This window comes from Mytilus edulis, chromosome 13 (genome assembly GCF_963676685.1).
Source record: "Mytilus edulis chromosome 13, xbMytEdul2.2, whole genome shotgun sequence".
Lineage (NCBI taxonomy): Eukaryota > Metazoa > Mollusca > Bivalvia > Mytilida > Mytilidae > Mytilus > Mytilus edulis.
The window spans coordinates 24,226,807-24,253,176 of record NC_092356.1 but is presented as its reverse complement, the minus strand read 5'-3'; the positions used below and the strand labels follow the sequence as shown (position 1 = coordinate 24,253,176).

The 26,370-nt window shown below is 32.0% G+C and overlaps 1 protein-coding gene across 4 annotated transcripts; it reads left to right on the top strand.

Annotated features, from left to right (window-relative positions):
• Positions 1–25,286, top strand: LOC139500662 (orexin receptor type 2-like). Of its 4 annotated transcripts, none has more exons than XM_071289438.1 (2): positions 1–121; positions 24,011–25,286. In XM_071289438.1, exon 2 carries the CDS (start codon positions 24,087–24,089, stop codon positions 25,206–25,208), a length of 1,122 nt encoding a protein of 373 aa, XP_071145539.1. In that variant the 5' UTR covers positions 1–121; positions 24,011–24,086; the 3' UTR covers positions 25,209–25,286. The 4 variants fall into 4 exon arrangements, with proteins under 4 accessions (XP_071145539.1, XP_071145542.1, XP_071145540.1 ...); XM_071289441.1 differs by lacking the exon at positions 1–121 and adding an exon at positions 5,079–5,177; XM_071289439.1 differs by lacking the exon at positions 1–121 and adding an exon at positions 5,248–5,407.
• The last annotated feature ends 1,084 nt before the right edge of the window (positions 25,287–26,370 follow it).

Sequence of the window (26,370 nt, the reverse complement as noted above, 5' to 3'; positions counted from 1 at the left end):
GTTAGATGAAAACGAAAAATACAATTATATATAGAGAAGCACGCTGACAGTTAAATGTATTGATAAAAGTGTTGTTCATTTGGCAAGTTCTATGAAAAGCTCTAAAACTGCATGCATTAAGGTAGGAAAATTACTTATATTGTTATTTATAATAATTAACACTAATTTTTACAATTTTTTTTATAAAACAAAAGGCTTAATTAGTTCTAATTGACTTTATTCATTAGCGTGCTTACCATCGTAAAACTTACGAATTATTTAGATTTATTATTAATAGTGTAATAATTTCATTTTTTTTAAATTAAGAATTTTACTACAATTTTTTTTCATGAATTTATTAATCAATTTAGTCTAATTTTATATATCTTCTAGGTAAATATTGTTTATTGACAACGTTTCAATTTCTATAAACTTAACAGCTTGCATAAACAACATTCGTTATAACAGTACGACAAAAATATGGATCAATTGTATTGCACGCATAGTAAATAACCTCATCATAGATACATTTGTACAAGGATTGAAATTTTGTATTTACGTCAGACGCGCGTTTCGTCTACAAAAGATTCACCAGTCACGCACGAATGAAATAAAAAGAAGTTAAAAAGGGCAAATAAAGTACGAAGTTGAAAAGAATTGAGCCCAAAAATTCCTAGCAATTTTGCCAGATACAGTTAAGGTAATATATTGCTGAGGTAGAAAAGCCTTAGTATTAAAAAAATCAAAGTTTTTGTAAACAGTTATTTCATAATTATGACCATATCAATGATAATTCATGTCAACACAGAAGTACTGACTACTGGGCTGGTAAAAAACTCGAGCAATAAAAACTCCACCAGCAGTGGCATCGACCCAGTGGTTGTAAGTAAACTCATCATAGAAACCAGGATCGAAATTTTGCATGTTTGTCAGACTCACAAGTGACACTCTAATTAAAAAACTAACATCGAGAGCATTGAGTAAACGTAATTGTTATTTGGATGGTGAGTTGTCTCATTGGCACTCATACCACATCTTCCTATATCTATTGAAAGGTCATCATGTGATATTAATGCTTATTTTTCTTCTGTTAAATTATTTTCGTTTTCATTTGCCGATTCGTTTGGATTGTTGTAGGCATTTTAATTGCTGAAGAACAAACGCAGATGTACTAATACATGATAGATAAATTATATAACACAACAGCAAAAAAAGAATGACAGATCATTACTTCAAATCTCCTCAAACAGAGAATGTTTTCTTGATTTTTTAGCAATGCTAATGAAGTATAATGAATTATATCTAAGAGAATCTAATTGAACGAAAAATAATGCAGATTTGCTAACTGGAGCATTTTTCGATATACTTTCCCCAGGAAGGTTTTGTGATTACAGTTTTATAATTGACAGCTCCAATTGCTAACATGCTGTACTTTAAAAAAAATAAAAAAAAATAAAAAATAAACAGTCGATTGCATTGAGTGTGTACGTAAAAGCATTACATCTATGGTAAAAGGAATATCGAAGTAGCACATAGACTGGTTATCTGTCGGACCTCATAATGACTTCACGGTTCAGCTAGCAAGGAAGCTTACCAAAGATAATATATTTTACCTACACACTCAATGGAATCGGCTGTAAATGTAAAATTCGTCTGGCGCATATACAAAATTTAAATCCTGGTAGCTACGATGAGTTGCTGTACCACTTCCAGTAAACACTATATCCTTCCACAGTTTAATGCCCCCCCCCCCCCCCTCGCCCCTTTCCTCCTCCTGTTACATTTTGTTGAAATCAAGATAGATCATGTTTCAATTGAGCATTAACTTTGTTTCGAATAGAAAACATTAAATTTAGAAAACGAATCTGAAAAAAATGACTCTTTTTATTTTATTCCATGTTTTGACATGAACTGGGGTTGTTTATACATTTGAACAAGATTTGTGACTTCTGCGACTAGATTAGAACTCTTAATTCGTGTTGAAAACGTATGGAGTTTTATAATCGAAATGGTTTAAACTGTTTAAAACGTAGCTGACTTTTAAGTACGCAACTCAGGTTTGCACTTTGCACCCTGTTGCTCTATACAATAACTGTATCATGCACAGTTTCTGATCAATTGTTAATTTGAGCGAAAATGTTTTTCATTAAAATCGTTTTTAACATATGAAATGAGGTGTTGATCCATTAACTTTGTTAAACATCGCTTACGCAAGTCATGTTCAATAAATCAACTATTAAATTGGTGGAAAAATAATCTTGTAAACACATTCAGTTTAGGGGTACATAGAGAGTGAGCGAACGACCGAACGAGCTAGCGAGCAAGAAAGAGAGAGAGAGAGTGAACATACAAATACGACATTATTTTTTTTATAAGGAAACAGATGCACAATTTATAAACTTTAAGTCAAATAATTAATCAGAAATTGGTCTCGATTTTATGAACTACAATGAATATAATTGGCTATGTGTAAACCGATGGTTAATGAAATATAGATTTACGATTATACAAAAGTCAGGAGTTTGAAGTACAGAGTAAGTCGTTCATGCCCCTCATATTTGTTTGTTTTTTTCCATTTGTGTTTTCATATTATAAGACGTTTTATCGTTTGAGCTGTTTCAGAATTGTTCATATCCATCTTTTATGGCCGACTATACGGTAAGATTTTTTTTCTCATAACCAAACTACTGTTGCCTACATTTGCGGGAACCAACCGAATTTGAACTCTTGTTGATAGTGAACTTGAAATTAGGAGTTTTACTCGACTGTCATACAATTAAGAAGTTAAGCTTGCTACAATGCATATATCAAGTAAGGAATATGACAGTTGTTTTTATTTTTTCTTGGATTTTATTTTCTTATTTTTTTATTTTCACCTATGATTCATACTAATTCAACAGGGACGACTTGTCGATCTTGTACACAAATATGGTTCACATTCATATCACATTAACATGAACTTGCAATGTTATGCATGTAATACTTGCAACTGGATTTTTAACACAAACCATCATCATCATCATACATATAATATTTGCCACTGTAACTTAAAATCCAAGTATCATCATCATCCTCATTATTATCAATAGCATCATATACAACCTTGTTTATGCAACTGAAGTCACACTATTTATCATACAAAGATATACTAGTATTTGATAAGTGCTAAAATAATAAACATACTAGGCAAACTTTGTAAAGCGTTTTGAGATGACAAGCACAGTATCAGTAGCGAGAAAAATTATCTGAATATTCTTAAACAAAGCACTTTTGACAGATCATATTCATTATGTACTAAGATAACGTCAACGCGTATTTTTTAGTTTGTTTTTGTATGTAGAGCTACATGTATACTGTCTCTGTTGTTAAAAGCGGACAACCCGTATTCAAGCCTGCAAAAATGAAATCTACATGTATTACTGATTCCAATTAGATACTATACTGTCGCTGTTGTTGAAAGCGGGCTAATATTCAAGCCTGCTGAAATTACATCTAGTATGTTATGACTGATTCCAATTTTACACATAGAGTTCAAAGTCCTTGTCATCTTATATCGCATGCCACGGTACCTCTTTGATATTTTGCTAAATAAGTATCATGTTTATCCTGATCAGTCAATCAGGGTTAACTTAATATGAATTATTGATGAAATCCTAAATACGCAGTAAATATTTCAGACCTTTAATAGTCGACACAATGTTGTAAAGAAAACTCATGCTATAGAGACCCGTCTTTTTGATTGGGTGGTGCTATACATAAATACGAAGTCACAGCTGGTAAGAATGTAGACGGAATATCCATTGCGTTTTGTTGGAAATGATAATAACTCTTTGGTATTAAATTATTCTCCTGTGAGTTCGTAGGTGGCTTGCTCCAGATATAGTTTTAATTTATCTCTGTAAAGACGGCACAACCCCTCAATTGTATTGATTATTTATTATTGATCTAAATATGCATGACACATTTTATGTTATTTATACATCATTACTTTATCATACCGTATTGTTGATGTCCGTGTAAGAAATTATTTGCTATAGCATTACCGTCAATTGTTAAACAGCAATGCAACGATATAATAACACATAAAAGACAACGTTTTATATGACACAAGAGTCATATATAGCATAAATATTGGTAACTGAAGAACTTGGTTTTTTTTCTGTATTCATTTATATTTCTAAAAATAATCATTTGTAAAAAGACACATAATTTGTAGAACTGTGGTAGATTTTGGAATACTTTTCTGATTTTCAAGATTCAGGTCGATTTGGTGTTTCTTATTTCAACATACATGTACCCCATTTCCATTCTCAATTTTACATTAGCATGATTCCTGCAGGTGACAGAATGAATGTCTAGTGAGAATTAGACTCGACTGTTTCATTTGGCACCAATCATAGGACTATAAATGTTACCAGAAACCCTACGTCGGTCACTTCCCGGAAACGACTTCGAGACTTCTGCGTTTTAACAGGTCAGCTCTCTAACTGAACGCTCTAAATAAGTCTTGCCTTCGATCGACCAAATACGATTAGCTTAGTATCTACTAATGCAAGGGCCTCGGTGGCTAAATGGTTCAAATAGTTCTACCACTGCGATCACTAGCCAGTCAACCCTGAGGTTGTGAGTTCGAAAACTGACCGTGCAGGTGTACTCTATTCCAATCTCCAATCGCAATTGACTAGGATTGCCAGTTTTCTTATCGAAGGTCATTAGTTTTTCCCTTGGCACCCCGGCTTCCAATTGCAATGAAAACTGGCCGGCACGAAATAGCACAAATTTAAAGTGGCTTAAAAATGGCGTTAAAACATCGACAATCAACTGTTACAATAAATAGTATCTACTACTAAATTGATGCAATCTGGTCGTAGTATTAATAGGTCAAGAGCAATGGACGTCAGAGATTCAGCACTTTAAGTCAAATCTTGGTAAATATTTTGTAAACTGTCATTGTCTTAAGTACCATGTTTAAGCTGTCTAAACACCTGGTCATTATGTTTTTGTTTTCCATTAAAGCCAAGTAAACAAAATTTGTAAGTTTTCCGTTTCTAATTCATCTTCAAAAAGCGAAAAGTAATTGCTTTTGTTGACGTAAATGTTTTCAATCGGTTCATGACAAAATGATGGGTTGGATCTATTTTAAGCACATTCCCTACTACCTGGTCTAGTAAAATGAAACAAGGTGACACTTTAAACAGGTTACTAGTAGTATGTTTAAATTGTTATTTTCATCAATAAACTGTCATATCTGTTCACTTAAATAATCTGCTAATGGATACCACTTCCGTGATAACGTTTTAAGTGATTATAAGGAAATTATTGAATGGAATAACGGTTACCTATTAAAACGAGGACGTTGGAAGAAAATCTTATCTGAAGGGATATTTATATCGGTCAGTTTTAATGCCAAGAAAGTCTTAGATTGCACGTGAGTTGGTGATATAAAATAAGTTTTGGATCATGAGATTGTACGGATTTTTAACTAAAATATGAAACAGAACCGATCACAAGAACGGTAACGAATGTTTGTTTATTATACAATTGTACATCCGGGTTATACATTCAGATCCTCTTTTTATAAGTAATTTGTATTAAAACACTGAGGTTGCGAGTTTGAATTCTGCTCGTGACATGCTGTGTTCAAATCCGGTCGTACATCTATGTGACGAGGATTGTCGAATGTAGATGGTTCACTAAGGCTACCGTTACTTGTAGAAACTGACCGCTAAGTAATCAATGGTCATATGTTTGATTAGTGTTTTTTATGCTCCATTCATGGACATTATGTTTTCTGGTCTGTGCGTCCGTTCGTCTGTTCGTCCGTTCGTTTGTTCGTCCGTTAGTCTGCTCGTTCGTCCGTCTGTCCCACCTCAGGTTAAAGTTTTTGGTCGAGGAGGTTTTTGATGACGTTGAAGTCCAATCAACTTTAAACTTAGTACACATGTTTTCTATGATATGATCTTTCTAATCATAATGCCAAATTACAGTAATTTGTTTTTTTCTCATTTTAACGGTCCACTGAACATAGAAAATTATAGTGTAGATGAGACATGTACTAGAGACACCTCAGAAGGACACATTCTTGTTTCTTCAACATTTCGTCGTATCTCTGTCAATTTGTATTAAAAATTTAAAGTCGTTATCAATAAATATTTCATTGTTTACGAGAAATTTGCAATTTACTGTCATTGTCATAAACTGAAAATACGGCAAATAGTTAAAAATAAATTGATGAAACATGTTTATATCCGCTAACTAAGCCCCTATTGAGACAAACACAACAAAAAGCTATGAATAAAAATACGGATATTCTTAGAATTGAGGGTCATCATTTAAAAGTTACTATTATTTTTTAAAAATAACAGTCATTCTTTACAAATTACGGTCATCTTTTACAAGTTACGGTCATCTGATTACCAATCACGGTCATCCTTGTTTTATGTTACGGTCATCTTGAAAATATTTTGATAATGATTTACGAACATCTTAGCGATTTTTTCAAATTGAATTTCGCGTTTCCTGAACATTTTTCGGTAGTAATTTGTGATTCTGTGTGAATCTTTTATACATTTACATCGTATAAATGTATACTTTGTAAAGAAAATGATATAAAAACACTGTAACAGACAATACAGATACTGACCTAATTTTTCATCCGACATCTTGGGATGACCGTGAATGCAGTTACGGTCACCAGCTTTACCCCAGTGAAGTAATATACTAGAGTGCTGAAAGTGGCATTCAAGCTGATGCATGAAGTCCTTTAAACTGATTTTTAGTTTGTTCTTATGTTGTAGGATTTTGCTCATCGTTGAAGGCCGTACGATGACCTATAGTTGTAAATTTGTATGTCATTTGGTCTCTTGTGGAGAATTGTTTCATTGTCAATCATACCATATCTTGCTATTTTTATATTGCAGCAGATTCCATTGAGTGTGTAGCAAAAGGTAATATCTTTGGTTAGCTTGCTTGTTAGCTGAACCGTGAAGTCATTGTTAAGTTAGGTAAACTACCCTACTTTAAGAATAGACTAGTCCGACAGAAAACCTATTAATCTGTATGTTGGACTATGCTACTTCGAAAGGCGGGTAGTATACCTGACCTAATAATGACTTCACGGTTCAGCTAACAAGCAAGCTAGCCAAAGATATTACCTTTCGCTACACACTCAATGGAATCCGCTGTAATCACCCATTATTTTAGAGGGCGGTACATGTAAATGTCGAGATCTATTTTGATGAACATTTATTTAATGAAGCAGAAAGCTTGAACTCGGGCGCTGCTGAGTCAGTCACTGGCCAACTTAAATAAAGACTTCAGACACGCGCAGCATTTAGTAGTAAGGACACTGCCTGGGCGGCTCGGATAAAGAGTAAAATAATTCAAGATCGTTATCTAAACGATAAGCAATCAATAAATTCAAAAATTAATCTGATTTTTTTATCCCATGTCTCGACTCGTTCATATCTACTTATATTTTCGATAATTGCAAATTTCCCATATAAAATGTTCTAGTCCAAAGGTCACCTATCGATATCCTCACTGTTTATTCAAATAAAGTCAAGTTAAAGTGGTTCCCACAAAATTACTAGTAAACATAATCATAAAATTATTTACATCATGATTAAATGAAAAGTATTCCATAATATACTATCATTATATTTAAAATTACATTTTATTCATTTTGATAGTTTTAGGGTGTTTTAGTACGAAAATTGAGAGGTAAATGCGTATAGCATGTTACTTTGTATAGAAAAATTGTGTATATATCCTATTACTTTATCTAGTTTCCTATATATAATCTCGTCTGTGGTCTCGTGGTTTCATAGAAGTCTGGAGTAAGGAAGGGCTTGGATTCAAACGCTCCCACCCCAGGGTAATTGGCAAAGGAAAGTCATTTAAATCTAATTTTTGGAGTGTGACTGAGACAAAAATAAGGTTGGAGTCGAGCACACCTATCACGTACTGGATTCGAACTCACAACCTGAATATATATTGATAGGCTAGTTTAACTTCTCGGACCAATAGACTACAAAGTTAACATCCCTTTGTGTGGACGAAATGGACATTAGTATTTATACTCTGATTTTATAAATGCAAGTTGTTTTTTATTCCAGTTTTTACATATAACAAAACATAATGTTGGTTCTAACGTTAACGTTTATTAGCAATTAAACGATAAAAATAATGTTAGCCATATAACCCTATTGAATACTGTCAAAAGATAAAATTACAGTAAATATAATAAAGCAAAAAGTCTAAATGGGTTTAACTTGCGAACAAGCCTGCTTTAGTAACGCTTTATTAAGTTAATGTCCATCGAAATAGACAGTCAGTTATATCAGTTATCTAATTGCAAGAGAAAATGTAATTAATTGACTATTCTGCTACATTTAATTAGTAAATTATCTCTTAGACAGGCTGTACATAAAATGTAATAAGGACATGGTTTACCATCCGTCGTTATGTTTCCTGGCGACAAAACATTTAAAACTCAGCAAGCTGATTTATCTATGTATCAAGTTGAATAATCTTGCTAATATCATATGGTGTAAAAAGAAATTAAACCATGAGTCTCAGAACTGTCTGCCATGACAACGACGCTTTGTAAAAAAATCAAAGATAATCATATTTTAATACAAATACAGGTGTCATGTTTTTATCTATATAATATACTATATACAAGCAAAGCTATATGCATTTTGTACATGTATTAAAGTTCCATGTTAATGATGTGTCACGTACGCGTGTCACCACTGACATTTTTATTCGAATTTCAGATAAGCCGCTTCTTATTTATAAAAATACCAAAACGATATCAAGAGTGAATGAGAAAATTATACCTCTAAAACAATTACACTTGTCAGAATAAAAACGGTGAACGACAGGACAAACCAAAGCATTAGACAAAATCAAAACTAAGATGTTTGCCAACTAGACTGCCACTTCACTGAACAAAATTGGTTGCCCAAGATGCAATGCATGCTACAATGAATATGACATATAGATGTTATTTCCATTTTCTTTTGCGATATAGCTAGTACAGTAAAACACGTATCAAAGAGATTTGGTGTGGCAAAAGATTGACTGTAATGAAAGATTTGAAAGAACTTACATGTTACGCAGACATACTTTTTGTATTTGCTCTTTTCACTTAATCTTCTTTGCAATGCAAATGTATTTTCCTCCTACGGGAAGCAACTTGTACAAATGAATTCTAATTATAGGATAGTTAACGTAATTAGCATTTTGACTATGATCAAAACCGGAAACAAATCTCCAGACCTTAATGCTTTACTTATAAATTGAACAATACATTTGACGTTTTTAATGCAAAATTAACGCCAACAAAAACTTGTAATATCAAAACAATTATTATAGTGTGTTAAAAACGGAGTTCAATGTGGCTTGTTATTCATGTTCACGAAACAGAACAAAGATTACTTTTGGAAAATGGAAGCGAATTAATATGATTTTTAAATCAATTTTGTTACAACGGATTTACCGAAAGTAATAAATGCTTTACGTTTCCAAACTGTAATTTCCTTCTTTTGTAAATGTGCAATTTACAAATGCAATAGTACTCATAAATTAATTGTAATATTCACAACCAGGATGTTAGTTCTCTGAAAAAATCTGATTCCTTTGAAGTTTAAATATTAACCTGTAAAAATTATAGTTAATCATAACTTTCTATTTTATATAAATGAAATGTCGGTAATTACGATTCTTTTCAATAGCTTCAAATTAATTATTCAGAAAAAAGAAATTAACGATCTTCTCTTAATAATGTTGACGGTTATTAAAAAAGTGCAATTCCATTTAGATTTGTACTATAATGAAATTGCTAACTACTGATAAAACGTCCGTATCTTCATAGAATTGAGAATGAAAGCGGGGGAATGTGTCAAAGAGACAAAAAAACGAACAAAGAGCAGAAACAACACAAGGACATCAATAGGTCTTCAGCACAGTGTGAAAATCTGAAGCTACGTTCAACTCAGAAACATAGATTAATATACCAATTTTACATTTGATCTCTTTGTCAGTTTGAATTTGTATTTCTATGTATTTCTACTTACAGAACCATTCGTTATTGTTTGCATGCGTCCTATTAGTCAGACATTTTAGGGGTCTGTGTGGCTTGCAGTTAGGTGTGAGCCAAGGCTCCGTGCTGAAGTCACTGCTTACTTTGAATTTCAATTGTTTACGTTTTACACACATTGTGACTTGGGTTGAAAGTTGTCTCATACCACATCTTCTTATTTCGATTATCAAATATTCATTATACATGTAATTGTTCAAACTATAACATGTACTTACATATACATTTATGTTGCAATATAGTGAAGATCAGTGAATACTTATTTGAAATGGAGTATAAAATTGAGTTTAGTAAAGGTCACGTGTATCACAATTTTACAAAATAAAAAGGACACAGCGTGTGAATCCGAATTATTATGGTGATTTAATCTTTCAGTATATCAAAATATAGTTATACTTTAACAGACTTGAGAAAGTGGATATGATATGAATATTCTTTTCCGTTGTGTATTCTATAGAAACATCTTTTATTTAAATATCATTGAAAGCCTCTGATTTTTGCAATTTTGTCTCTTGTATTCAATTTTTCTCTTTAAATTTGAAAGGAATAACGTAGTTCTGATAAAGATTAAATAAATCCTTTTTGAATGCAAAACATATCAATATGTAATCAAAGATTTTGGTTATAGATTATACATTCATGTTGTAACAGTCATTGCGCTAAATTGATGGCGTTGTCTCAAAGCATACATAGTCTGCAGAATTCAATGACAGAAAGCATTAGTTTTTGTGCCATATATTTTAAAGATAAATGGTTGTTGATATCTTCTTGACAGATAGATGCTATTTTTTCCTGTTTGTACGTACAAAATATGCTGTCTGGATGCTTGTCATTTTGAAAAGGAATGCTTTTATTGTATCTTAGTACTTGATATTCCTTAGTAAAAACATGATCATTGTTACTACTATAATTATACAGCCTGTCTTTAATTGAAATAAATTTAATCCTGCATTTGACGTCAAGAGATTTTCAAGTTATATTATCATGATAATTAAAGGGATTTGTTATAATTTGTTATAATTTATCTATGATATTAGGTGCTTTGATTTTGGCAAATTGCCATTTCATTTGCGCCAAAAAAATCATTCATTTGCGCCACAAACCATATTTCCCTTAGCGCCAAAAATAAAACCTTTTATTTGCGCCTATAATAAAGTTCATAAGATACAATGTATATGGATATAGTTACTCCATTTATGTACTGTTTTTACAATAATCATGATCGTGGTTTAAAAAATTTCATTCTTGGGCAATTATTTCTTTTATATGATTAGACTTTCTCCCATCCGTTGAAGTTGAAAGATATTCCATGGAGCCACATGAAATCGTGCCTCAAATTCGAAAAAAAAACCAAACAATATGTGCTCTAAACACAAATTCCAGCATTTTGATTGGTTGAATTCTGAGTCTTAGTAAGATAATCGTACTCCAAATTTGTATGATCAAAAGGCCAGAGATGGGCGAATAACATTAAGACGATGAAATTGAAAATGTCAAAATCTTAGTTTGAAATTGATACTTTTATTAAGTCAATAAGGTTAAGTGATGACAGAAATCCATTTCTAGTAATGAACTTCTGGTGCTGCACAATCCGAAAAAGCATAGATCTGCTGAACTCTAGAAAATACTGTGTCAAACAGTATCCTGCCACAGTTCATATTAAAGATAAACCTTAAGCGCGAATGAAGAGATTTCTAATTTATAGAAGCTTTTGTTTAATCGTGTAAAATGCTGATTATGCGGTATGGGCTTTGCTCATTGTTGAAGGCCGTACGGTGACATATGTATACATGTAGTTGTTAATGTCTGTGTCATTTTGGTCTTTTGTGGATAGTTGTCTCATTGGCAATCATGCCACATCTTCTTTTTTTATATTGTAAGACAACTTTCATAATAAATCTGTGTAACTAAACATTCCAGTGCACATTCTGTGGTTTACTACTAAATGACACCGATGCACTCGTTATTCAATATTCTCTATATCATATTAATAGTTTTCTACCACATTTCAGAGAATTATAGATTATCGTTTATCATCTCAACGAGATTGATTTTCTCGCTTGAGCTGGTACAGCGAAAGTGAGAAAAGCAATCGAGTTGAGATGACCAATGATAATCTGTTTATCGCTATTTTACCTATGACGACGTTATCAATTTCATGTCAATTTCGTTAGCAACGCCACGTGGCCTCCTTATTTTCTAGCGATAATTTTTCCATCTCAAGCAAGAAGCATGATACGAAAATTATCACAAAAAAAAGATCAAAAGAAAAATGCACAAAATAGCGATAATGAACTTTATGCGTGTTTTTAAAAGGAATGAAGTAATTTAATAGATGCTTTTAATAGTGTAAAATGCCTGTAAAACAACATTTATTATCAATCTTTGAGTTTTTTGTTCTATTTTTAAATTAAAATCCCAAGTGCACATTCTGTGGTTACTAAATGTCAACGATGCACTCGTTATTCAATATTCTCAGTATATCATATATTATAGGTCATAAATGATTCACATTCTTAATCGATCTCCACATATGGTGACTTACAAAAGAAAGCTTTTCAATCTTTTGTTGAAATATTTTCGTTCTGTTCGCTGTCGGAAATGACATTAAGGCGCACAGATTTCCGTAAGGAATCTATCACGTTGAATTAAATAGTGCAGATTTTCGTATTATGCAACGATAATGAGTTAATTAAAATGAATGGCGGGAAGATTTACAAAGAATAATGACATTTAGTATTTTGCAATTGGTAACTCTGGAAACTGTATTAATACGAATGAAAAATTCACACAAAAACATCGTTCCAAGTAGGCTGCGTTGTACTTTTTCAAAACAAAAGTATTGTTTCCTCGTTAGAAGGATCAATTTGAAAAGGTAAGGTTTTAAAATGTTATATTTGTAATGAGGAGACGTTGTGTAAATCCAAAAATAATACAAGATTGTATAAAAATTATATTGATTATAGAATTTCATTTCAATGTTATTTTATTTTTATCAGATTTTTTTTATTTCCAATAATAATATTAATTTCAGTTTTTATTCATTACTGCTTTATTTACGAAATTGCACATGCGTTTTCCCACACATGAGTGCTTTACTAATATTTGCTTTACAAAAGAGATTGAATTTCCTTTGATGCATTTTCACTGGTATTTGTCGTTTAATTTTTTCTCATTTTTAAGATTGAAATAGCTTTTAATTAACACTGTTGACGCACTAGATTAAACACCTCTTTTTCGAGTGATGAGTCCGAAAAACGTCGTTTGTATTCATCTCTCATCTTCCTTTCTTTATAATTTATGGTACACGTTTTGCTCCTTGGGTTTTCGACATTCAGATATTTTATACGTCGATGAATGATTTACGTAGGTCTGTATCAAGCATATTTGACCGCAACAAGCGGCGCCATGTAAGAGTATGAAGAGCAGTCCAAGGCAGACCCATACGCATGTACAGTAACTATTTGCCGCTGGACGTTAAACGCCAAAACATCCATCCATACTCATTTTCACTTAATACACGTATAAGATTTGGTCTCTACATGTATATATCTCTCACTTTATTACAATGTTTCTCTTATAGCACTGTCGTCAAGAAGATTACTATTTTTTTTAAAGTTTGATGATTTTGCTGTTACGATTTAGATTTAGTGCTTTGGTGTCGAATGGTGTTCTAGGCAATAGCATTATATCATCAATTTGTAAAAGTTTTGAACATCCCAGCCTCTTAAATCATTCTTAGCACACATTTATATGTTTATATTTCATTAAACTTGTGTTTACAATGTAAATGTTGCAACAGGGTAATGAATATAATCCCAATTTGTTATTTATTACGCAATTAATGTCCATTATCGCGAAAAGGTTAAAATTGTTGCTGTTTTTACATTGTAGTTTATTGCTACCTATTACATTTTTCTACTCATTTTAAAGTGTAAATTAGTTCCTGCTGCTAAAAAACAATCGATTTGCTTCTTATAAACAACTTGCATCTGTTTTTATCGCTTGAATTCCATAAGAAAGTGTCTAATATTATCTTTCCAACGTGTAACCTGTAATCTTTATATGATATCCTACCGTACTGAAAACAATGTGTGGTCTTCTCAAATTATTTTATCATTTTATCGAAAATTAAAAAGTGAGACTGGGATTACACACAGAACTCATTAATTTTACAAAACAGATGTTTTCTGTGTTTAATGGCTGTCGATTTTTGATACAATGTTATCTTTTTGATTGGTTTGTTTTATTTTTACGGTTGTAATTTATTTCTTCACTTAAAATTTTAGATTGGATACGATTGTTGTCGTATATATTCATTAGTTCAAGGCTAACATATACATGTACAAAAAAACCAAATGTATATATAAAGCTTATTTTTTTCTTCGATTCGAATTTCATCACGGTATTCAAACGGGGTTAATATAAAAAATTATTAAAAACCTGGTATGTCAAATATTTTAAATAACCTTAGGAAAATATAGTTCTGGAGCTTTGTTTTTCTAATCTTTTTTGCACACTTTAACATTTATTTAGGACTTAAACTTTTCAAGGAAAATGTACATATACATTCTCTTTTTCAAATGGTAACTTCCCAATCCTACATGTAGCTTAGGGATCCAAACTTGTTATCTCAGTACTATCAATTGAAACAAACGTCGTTTGGAATTAAGTTGTTATTTTTAACATTAGCAGCAAACATTCCTTAAGAGTTCTAAATAAATGATTTAATATTGGCAATCCAAGTCAGGAGTATCTGGCCTTTGTCAGTCTTGTATAATTCTTAATTTTAGTTCATTATTTTATATAATTCGGAGTTTAATTAGTACAATGTGTATGACGTCTATTATCACTGAACTAGTACACATATTTGTTTAGGGGGCCAGCTGAAGAACGCCTCCTGGTGCTGGAATTTTCTCGCTTTGTTGATGATCTATTGGTGGCTTTCGGCTGTTTAGGTTATTTTTGTTTTTGCTCATCGGTCGGGTTGTTGGCTTTTCCCCATTTACGTTCTGAGTTTTAAAAATTCCACCCTAGTACAACACGCTATCGTATCTGCAGATGACAATCAAAACTTGCTAAACGCGATGGCAATATCAATTTTACAGCAATAGAAATCTACCTGGCAGACAAAAATCTGCTGAACAGAAAAGAAAACAAAAAATGTTTCGAATAACAATCGGGAGCACAGACCCTATTATATTTGCTGTAATGATAGCCGGTCTAATAGGATTTGGAAATATAATTATGAATGTTGTTTATTCTGTAATGAACATACAGCCTATATTTTGATCACAAAAAAGTAAGTCATTTAGATAAATAAGAAGAATAGCACCCCCGTGTGGACAAAAGAATTTGATCACATGATCGACATGGTGTTAACGGAAGGTCAATATATCACATTTGTAAGAAGATTTCCAGCAGAGCGTATTAATATGAAGTCAAGAAGAAAAATGTTATTATACAGTCGTTTGTCTGATTGTTTTCACAGTATGATTAGATTATTAATCGTTGGTTATTCTGTTATGTTTGAGAGCCGAATGGTTTCACTAATAACCAACACTGTGATAAAAAAGTAATTACATAAGGATCTTGATCTTGGCCATGCATGGTTTGTTTCTAGAACGGCGTGGGAGTTACAAGTCTTATCAAAACCTCTACACATTTAGTAATAATTTTTTAAATTATTTTTTTAAGCACCAGCAGTGTTTGGTATTTATTAAAAGAATCTTAAAACGATTTGAACTTGCTGATTGGAATGTTTAACTTATTTGTCAACATTTGTAACTGCAGGATACTTTGCTTCCTAAATGCTCTCATATATTGCATTTATGCTTGATGCGCAATATGTTGCAATCGTGCTTGATGCGCAATATGTTGCAATCGTGCTCTTGTGCAATTGCTGAAGCTAATATGCTTCTTACGTTTTGGTTTTTCTTAATCGAGAACGTTGCAACAATTTGGGTGTTAGACACGTTAATGTTTACAAATGCGTTGTTTTTTGAAGACTCAACAGTTTATATTGCTGTTGTTTAGTACCGATTATAGAGCTGATATTATTTACCGTATCTACAAAAATGTACTAACACCTCCTTGTTATCTAGAAGGGTTGAAAATGAAATAAAAACAAGCTATTGAGTTTAAAATCTATTGAAAGATTTACAAATGTATACTCCATATGCATGCAACTGCTTGTGAAATTTCATTTCTCGTACAGTTCTTCGTCTATGGTTATTTGTTACACAGTAGGTTCATATTTTAAGCATTCTTTTCATTCCATTTTATATAAACTAATGATACAAAGGGTCAATGATGTCCAAGTTTAAAAAAAAATATTGGTAAAGGGTGCCACTGCACCTTGTCTGTTCTATGAATTCTAACCCTGAGTTTTCTATGTCTTCTATGCCAAGACATCCTCGCTCAACACTCCGATGGACCTCCTACGGCATCCTTTATAGTTACAGATTTGATTTCATTCAACAAATAATACATGAACTGCAAGTACGCGACCATATACCAACTAGTCAATATTAATCATCCGTGTAATTTGCTCTATGGGTTATTTGCAAAATTTCAACGCAGTAGCGGATCCAGGGGTAGGGTTTCGGGGGTTGGAACCCCCCTTTTTTTGGTCGATTAATGCATTTGTATGGGGACATATAGTTGGACCCCCCTTTTGTCCTGGGTTTGGACACCACCACCCCTCCCCATTTTAAAAATGGCTGGATCTGCCCCTGCAACGGAGGTACATTATGTAATTTTTCAAAACTAAGAAGTAACGGACTTTAGACCCGAAATTTTTTGGCATGCTAGTTTATGTCCATAAACTGGAGGTTAAAGTATATCTTTTTGCGGCATAGAATAACTCGTTCTGGTATATTTAGATTAAAGTGTTTCCATCAGTGTAGCAGGTACATTTGTAATAATCCGTTAATGGACATTTACGTTAGATAAGCTTTGATGAAAAGAAAATGAATATTATCTCTTCCTTTTCATGCTCATATAACACAACTAATTTAACAACATCACACATCCGCGTGAAATAGATTGAACTGATTTGATATCGTTTTATATGAGGAAATAATCCCGATTTAGCAATTTGAAATAGCTATCAGTAGTTATGAACTGTTGAGTTTATGGACTTTCATAGAGACAATTGCATAATAATGACACTTAGAAAGATAAAATGTACTTTAAAAATAGTCCGGCGGTCTTTACAATGATAGACCAATACACCGTTAAGCAGCATGGGTGCAGCCATTTTATGAAGATAAAACAATCCATTCAGAATTTACCTGATCTGTCTTTTTGTCCATCAGATATTTATTTATAACAGAGACATCTGTATCCATATAAGCTGTTATCCATAAAACCATGTAGGGTAATATCCAACCGCAATAGTAATTTATCGTAGGAAATGTAGAAACATACGTCCGTTCGAGAAACTAACTTTAACTTTAGTAGCTTTATGCATATCAGTCCTGCCTCTTTGAAATAAACAACAATAGCATCGTATCTGTGGTGATCACAAGCTTTACAACACTTAGGTTGTGGGTTCGAACCCTACGCATGGCTTATGCGTTCGACTGTATCGTCACTGACGTGGATTGTCGTTTATTTTCGGACAAAGGTCGGTGGTTTTCTTTTTTCTTGTAATAACAACTTTCCGCCATTTTTTTCGCGAAAAGTGCTTAAAAACACATGTACACTTAAATTCAATAAATCACCCCTTTGTCGTTTAAGAAATACGAAGACTTAAAGTCTTTTATTAGTTTGACAAGACATGCATTTTGTATGCAATCAGTACGTAAAGGAATATTTCTAAAAGACGTAAATGAAAGCAACTACATTTTTGAGATTGAAAAACAAATACATGCCCAATAGTTTTGTTTTTGTTTTTCAAAAAAGGGTTCATTCAGTAATGCACAACTCATTAGCGGAAAATTAATTTAAAACAAGATTTTAACTACTTTATTATCCGTCTTATTTTCTCTTCTAATACTGTTGCCTTGAGCGCACGTGAAGACATGAATAGTTTTGAAAGTAGAGAGATCTGGTATGCAAGGCATGATACCAGTAATATTTATCCACCAAAGACGAAAGTCAATAATTGTGTAATGGACTGGATAATCAGACTTTCATTTAAAGACATGTTTACTTGTTTTGTTAAGTCGGGGTCTTGTATACATGTACATGTACAAATGTAGCTATCATATCTAAAATGTATTTACGATATTGGGTTGATAGCTGCCCGGTAACCAAAGTTGCTTTTAATTTAATGTATTTGAGTTCTGATGAATACATGTAGTTGTCTCATTTGATATCATCCATCGTCTGCTAGTTTTACATGACTTAACATTCTGTATAGGTACAGATAAAAGTTCACTAAAATATTAAGAGCCGTGGTATAGTGGTTAATGCATCGGACTACAATCACCAAGGTTCCTGGTCCGATCTCTTTTCCGGGGAGGAATTTTTTCAAGCACTTAATTTACGCCCCCCCCCCTTAATCCCTATTTGCGAGTATGGTCTTAAAAACAACGATATTCCATCAGAAGGGGACGATAAATGGCTAACCCTTGTTATGAGAGAGCAATATATATATATATATATGGCACGTAAAAGACACCCTTGTAGATTTCGAAAAAGAGCAGGTAAATGCCGCTTCAGGGCAGCACTCAAACCTGAAAAAAAAGTTGAAAGGGATTTATTTGAGATGTAATAACTTGTTTCCCAATCCACTATAAATAAATATGTTTATAAACTAAAATGAAAGGCTAGGATGAGATACGAAATGAGAAAATAATTGAGCTGACGGATGTCACACGAAATCAGCATCTCAGTTTACAGATAATTACATTGTAGCCTTATCAAGTTGTATGATCAGATCTGTATAATATGTCTAAATTGAAATGTTAATCGTTTACATGTAAATCGTTTGAAATACAATGAAAATCATGCAAAAATTAAATGCAATTGGTATGGTTTAAATAATCTTTATTAACAACAATTAAAACTAACTCTGGTGGTTATAAAGATGTACATTAAATGATGACTCAACTTTCGGATAATTTTTGTCTTTATAAACATGCATAGTTTTTTTTGTATTACAACACAAAACAATAATAATAATCATTAGAAATGCACCATAACACCTTGCAATAAACATAATATATAAAACAATAAGCATGTCGACCTTGTTCGTTTTCTGTATGGGGCTACATGTACATGTACTGTAACAACTCTGCAGAACACTTTATATCAATGATTATATTCTATAATATTGTAAAATTTCAGAAAGTAATATTACACAATATCATACTCGAAAAAACATATATAAACTTATAGTATTGTAAATTGTTTAACAATATCAAATTGAATTTCAATTTATCAGGATCTTTTGCGAACTTGAATTGCAAAAAATGAATTTTATTTATTTATGGTTGAAGGTTAAACCATAATATCAAGGAATTGTATATTGTATAATATTTGAATATAAAATTATAATATATATCATATGTATCCTCAAAACTTTGAAATATAAAAATATTTTTTACCGGATTTTTTTATGATCTTTTATGCAATGATTGCATTCACAAGTTAACACATCATTTTGTACTAAATATGTCTTTGTCAACAATCGAGGTCAGTCTCTTATGTTTCAAAAACTTGACTTATTCTCATTAATCCTCCATAAACCTGTCACACGCTAGTTATTATTGTTTGTTCATTTTAATACCGGTGTTGCGCTGTGAGGTCAATATACTGTTTGACAGAATATTCAATTTCTAAGAAGATTACGAGCGTGGACTATTAAAATCAAATCAACTAATAGAATGATGTAATAAAATATGCGACTTTTTCTTGTGAAATATTTATCCTTAACTTATAAAATGGGTAGTTTGTCCTTGAATCATAAAACACATTGTACAAAAAAATCTGATTATTGCATGCATTTGTATGCAGTGTCGGGGTTTTGTAATGAAATATAAAGGTTAGGAAATGTTGCATGCTAGCAAGGGAAATTACCATTTATTGAAGGCAAAATGACGTATTTTAAACAGGATTATAGCTAGATTACCGAATCATGAGCATGGTTTTCTAAAATGGTCACCAATCATAATATATATTGTATCGGGTATTAAACCTTTAAGAGATATTTTTTATTTAATTCAAAAATTGACAAAATAGAATCATTTACATAACAGCGTAGACAACCGCAATGTTTATGTTGGTAATAATATACTGAATCATGTATCTTTAACTTGTTTGTCATTTGCTATCGATAACAGTGATGTTATGCTACTGTCGGCTGTCATCGGCCTTCCAGTAGGTATATAAATAGAATAAAAGAGTACAGACATGCAGGTGCACGAGAAGAAAAGCAGAAAGTTGAAGTTTTCAATATTTAAATCAACACACAAGGTTTAGTCTTCTGCTAGTTATTCTTATTATTTGATTTAGGCGTTTAGATCATTTGGCTACCCAACAGTTTAAATATATGCAACACGTACAATGTGACAACTGGTCGTTTCAGACAAACGTACACCTAATCTGACTCAGTCAAAGGATAAACTGAGCGCATCAAGAAATGATCATGTCTAAACTGTTATGAAAATGATTCTAAAACATACTTCAGAAATAATATTAACAACTAGTAGCATTTCATGGGTAAAATGATAACGATATTTTAGTGCTTGGTCATTCTTGCACTTGCGGGATCTTCTTTAAAAAAAAATATAAGTGTGTAACCAGCTTATAATACAATTTCATTTTAATGAAATCTCGCCAATAACACTCGATTCGAAAAGTTAACCGGTCAATTGCTTATATATAAAGATCGCAGTTGAAATATTTAAGACAATGAATTATCTGAAATTTAAAACTTTGCAATTACATTATGTCCTTCATAATAACATTAAAATGGAATTATGTGTTAGGGAGCTACCATTTGATTTTTATGGGGGGGGGGGGGGGGCTAGGATGAAATTTGAAAAAAATAAAAAAAAAGGCAGGATGAGACACTTTGCAAAAAAAAAAGGCAGGATGACAATTTAGGGAAAAAAAGTTAGGATAAACTAATAAAAAAAAAGGCAGAACCGAATAGAGTGAAAAATAAAAAGGCAGGACAGAGATTACAACTAAAAAAAATGCAGGACAAAATTTTTCATCCTAGCCCCCCCATAAAAATCAAATGGTAGCTCCCTAACATTAAAATGGAATTATGTGTTATTCCTTCCCATCAAATGTTAAGGATTGGCGAGTTATATTGTATGCATATAGCTAGTGCATCCACTTTTCTGATAATAAAGATGTGTTACTTAATAATAAAGAGAAATAAGAAAGCAATTCTCCGGTGTACATACCGTAATATCTAGGCGTATTTGACTATACGTATCAATAGAATAAATAATCAAGAATGGTTATACGACGTTCGAGCAATATGACTGTTGAAAAGTATAATAAATGTCTAGCGTTACCAATATATTTCCTCTTCTGTCTATTCATTAACCTCTTAACATTATCTTCACTTGGTGAATTTATTATAAATAGCGGAAGGAATTCAGATTACTTTTTGCTTAAGCTTTTTAATGAAATGCCAGATTGCCTACCATTACTTAATTCTACGTCGTGTAAATAGTTAGGGTAATTTTTAGTGTTGTTTATTATTGGAACTAATACGTACATTGTAACTATGTAACTGCAATGGTAAGAATTTGCATTGAAATTTTGTAAATTTTTTGGAGCTGCAGTCTTGAATTTCAAAACCCTTTTCTAATATTAAGTATTATTGCAGATAATACGTATATAACTGTAAAAGTAAGAATGTGTTTGAATTTTTGTTAAAATTTGGAAGCCGCAGTCTTGAATTTCAAAACCTTTTCTAATATTTAGATAAAGTAAAGCATTCTACTACAGATTATCTTACAGCCAACGCAAAGTATTATCGGAAGAAACCTTAAAGCTTTGTTTGTAAATACTATTGTAACAGAAAACTTAAGATAAAACTATAATGTCATTCCACAGAATCTGTAGATACCTTTGTTTTCTAAACAAGTCTTGCAACGCATATATGAATATGATTAAGCTATCTTAAGTGATAAGAATGGATGCAGTATTGTTTTTATGACGAAATACGCTGCCAAACGAGATTAAAACAATAATCTTTTACTCAGCGAAAGTCTTATAATTTACTCCACTTACATAACATATGACTTTTAATTTTTTTTCTGAATAATTTCTATTATTTCATATTGGAACGACTATAGAAGGGTTTTCTATAGCATAGGATTTTGAATAAACCAGCATGTATACTAGTCAACAAAAGAAACGATACACGACTTTGGAATAAAATTTATCAAAAAGTATTAAATATGAAACAATGAGATACACCATTTTAGAAAGCTTTCATTTGCAATGTATGCACATACTATAATGAAAATTAAAACCTGTCGGAAAGTAACTAAATTCCGTGTAAACGATCATAGGGTACACATTTTTTTTTGCGGAAAGTTGGATAAAAAATCGACACACAATTTTGTAAGTAGTAAATTAATTTTCAAATTTGTTTAAAAATATTCAATATGCTATTCAAGCTATGTTCATGTTGTAACAAATGGGTTAAAATCATGATTTTTTTTTAAATTTTTTGTTAAAAAAAGAGTTTTTTTAAATCTCAAAAAATGCTTAAGATATATAAACAACACACTGTAAATTTGGAACCATTCGGATTAGTTTTAAGATTGTTACCGGTTTTTTTAATTTCACTTTACATGTAAATCAATTGATAAAGTATACATTTTAACGATTTTTTTAAACGAAGAAACTGTATGATTTTTAAAAAAGAATTGGTGGCAAACATTGTCTTAACCTTTAAATGAGAGGTTGGCATCATTAGTTGGAACTTCTGTTTTTAAAATTGTCGTTTTATGAAAATTTTGTCAAAAAATTTAAATTTCGCCTAATGACGCCATAAAAGCAAAACAAAATATTTTTTTTAAACAGATATGTGTTGCCATGGTCATTAAATATTACTACCTTCAATATTGATCCTTCATCTTTTATTTGAAAACAAATCGTGTATCGTTTCTTTTGTTGACTAGTATATATTCACCTGAAGAAAAGAGATACATGTACATGTAGTCATCGCGTAAAATGTCACGTACTTAAACATGTATCATTATTTAAGAATTTTATGCTTCTTTTTGTAAATTCATTGGGGTGTAAAAGCGTTGACCGAAGTACATTTCTAAAAATGTGCGCACGGTCAACGCTTTTACAACCCTATGAAGTTACAAAAAGAAGCATTCAATACTTATAATTACATTTTTTAGCTATGATCATGAAAACACGAATTTTATAATTGTTTTATTTAATTCACCCGTGCACTTTATTGTGGGACCACGTGTTATCATGAACGAAAAGTTTTATTGAGAATTGCAATTGCTTAAGGAATAACACGTGATGTGCAGTTAGCCAATCAGAATAAAGTATTGTAATGAAACATACATCTAATGTAATTATGGTAAAATTTTTGTTGTAGAATTGGTTTCAGTTACTGTAAATAATCGTCATTGTATGAATTTCGGATCTCGGATCTCGGATTATAAATAACACAATTACTGTCTATTTTCCGGTAAATATGTGGTTGCATTGTATTTTGAAGAAAAAAAATGATATTCACAACGGTCGTTGGTCAGTTGGTGGTGGTCTAGAAAGTTTACATTTATTGTATGAAAGGAATTGTTCCTTATTTTTATCAATTAGACAACAGACAACTCAAAGAGAAGAGGTTGAAAACAAAACCAAACTTGAAAAAATACACCCGCGTCTACTTGGCATTGTATGATTTGTGTTGTTTTGTTGTTGATTAAAAGTCGTAATTATTGATGAATTCTCTGTTTAACAAATTCTCTCTTTTTTCAGATTGGATAAAATCGCAAGATAACTTCAAAGTATTATGTAGATTATTGTTTCCAGACTCAGCATATAGAACGTCATCATGTCGGACAATATAGAATTGAGTGTTGTGCTAGGATTGTTAGGTATTTTCAGTATTGCTGGAAGTATTGGCAATGCGTTGGTGTTATACATTTATTCTCGAAAACGTGACATCACAACTTCATCTCTATTCATTCTTACACTGGCGGGAACAGATTTCTTCACTAGCATAATAATTATTCCGTACAATATAACCGTCCTTCATTTGAACTATAGATTACAGTACGAACTGGCATGTAAGGCATATATGTTCCTAATCACGTGTAACGTTCCATTCTCTGCATTCATCATGGTTGCAATTGCGTTTGACAGATTTTTCTGTATTTGTCATCCATTCTTGCATGCTATTACAATTCCACGGGCGAAAATAATTATTTTGACGATGGGACTCTTCGCCTGCTTACTTGGGATAATTACATCCATGTGCTATGGTATTGTGCCTTATATACATGCTACAGACGTTAATTCAACTGTAAATGCGGTATCAAATGCTTCATTGGAAATTAATGCGACTGTAAATTATTCGATTACTAACGCTGTCAAAATGGCGCCCGGTAACAATACCGTATCAAACGAGCTAGCTGGAATGTGTTATCTTAGCAACGACATATTTGACATCTCTTTCACAAATATTTACCAGAAAATATACGCTGGATTTTACTTAATATCTTTTCTTGTTGTGTTTGTTCTATATGGACTTATTTATCGATCTATTCATATCCGGCGTGCGCAAAAAGCTAGGCGTAAACGGGCAAGTTTATTTCCGTCATCCCCAACCGAATATTCCGGTGCCGAGACACAACTTACAATTTTGAACGGGAATGACAATGACTCTAATGAACCAGAACAAAGAAAGTTTCGAAAGAAGACAATCGGAATAAAAGAAAAAGTACTATACGCAAACATTCGTACAGCCGCCATGTTGTTTATTGTGACTATCGTATTTCTGTTTGCTTTCTTGCCAGCCTGGCTGATGGCACATGAATTAATGTCATACAATATGGTAGTCTTTTATATGTACTTTATTTATAACGTAGCAAATCCAGTTATATACGCTTTCATGAACAATTCCTTTCGGGAAGATCTCAAAATGTTGTACAAAAGAATTTTCCAAATTATGTAGTGAACTGTACTTTTCTCAAAACACAAATCCATGTTGATTGTTTGTGCATTGTTTGATGCAATAAATATTGTTACAATATGTATGACTCCTTCATTATTAAAATCAGAAGAATATGTCAGAAGTGTGTTTGATAATTGTACTTAAGTTCCTGTTATTACTTCAACATCTATAGTAAAAGTCATATTTTTCATGCCTGGGTCATTTATAACCTCTATACGGTATGGGTTTTCTCATTGTTGATAATTCATGAAGACTGCATATAGTTGTCTCATATATATCATTGCTTACATCCACTCTATGTGAACTTTGGGGTGCATTTGTTATATTGGCAATCATACCACATCTCCTTTTTTTTGAAGCGACATTTCTTAAAAAATCAAGAGCTGCATATTCCTGCAGCCCCAGTTTTTAGGGTTCCTCGAGTGTTATACTTCAGTGCAACTATCTTCAGATTACGTTTCTTATTTCGTTTGTCTGTGAATGGTTTACCATTACTGTTGTCTGTCCTAAACATATAACTTGACGTATAATGTCCGGTGGCATCTTATTATATCGAAAGTTTGATTGCAGATATGTGAGATGAAGCTTATATATTTCCATAAAAACTCAATGCTATTCAACTTCGTACCTAATTTTACCTTAGACATTTAATCGAATCGAGCGTTACTGATGAGCCTTTGTAGACGAAACACGAGTCTATCGGACACAATTCTATTCCTGGTATCTTATTTAAAAAAGAGGGACGAAAGATACCAAAGGGACAGTCAAACTCATAAGTCTAAAATAAACTGACAACGCCATGGCTAAAAATGAAAAAAGACAAACAGACAAACAATAGTACACATGACACAACATAGAAAACTAAAGAAATTATTTAATTTAGGGAACCTGTACATTTAATAATTTTAACATTCAAATACGATGAGAAATTTGTTGCAATACTTTGAATTCTCGATTATCATCTTACATCTGCAATTTGTTTTCCGATTTTATTTTGGTGAATGTTATATTATAAGTTAGATAATAAAAAAAAAAGCATTGCAATATTTGAACCTGTTCTTTTTTTATAAATAACAACATTAATCTTGTCGCATGATCCATTTATATATTGATCAAATTAATTCAAAATTTTAAAAGAATTATTAAATTACTACCACTTTAT

Excerpts from the sequence above, each read along its gene's own strand:
- LOC139500662 (XM_071289438.1), top strand. The coding sequence starts at position 24,087 with ATGTCGGACAATATAGAATTGAGTGTTGTGCTAGGATTGTTAGGTATT.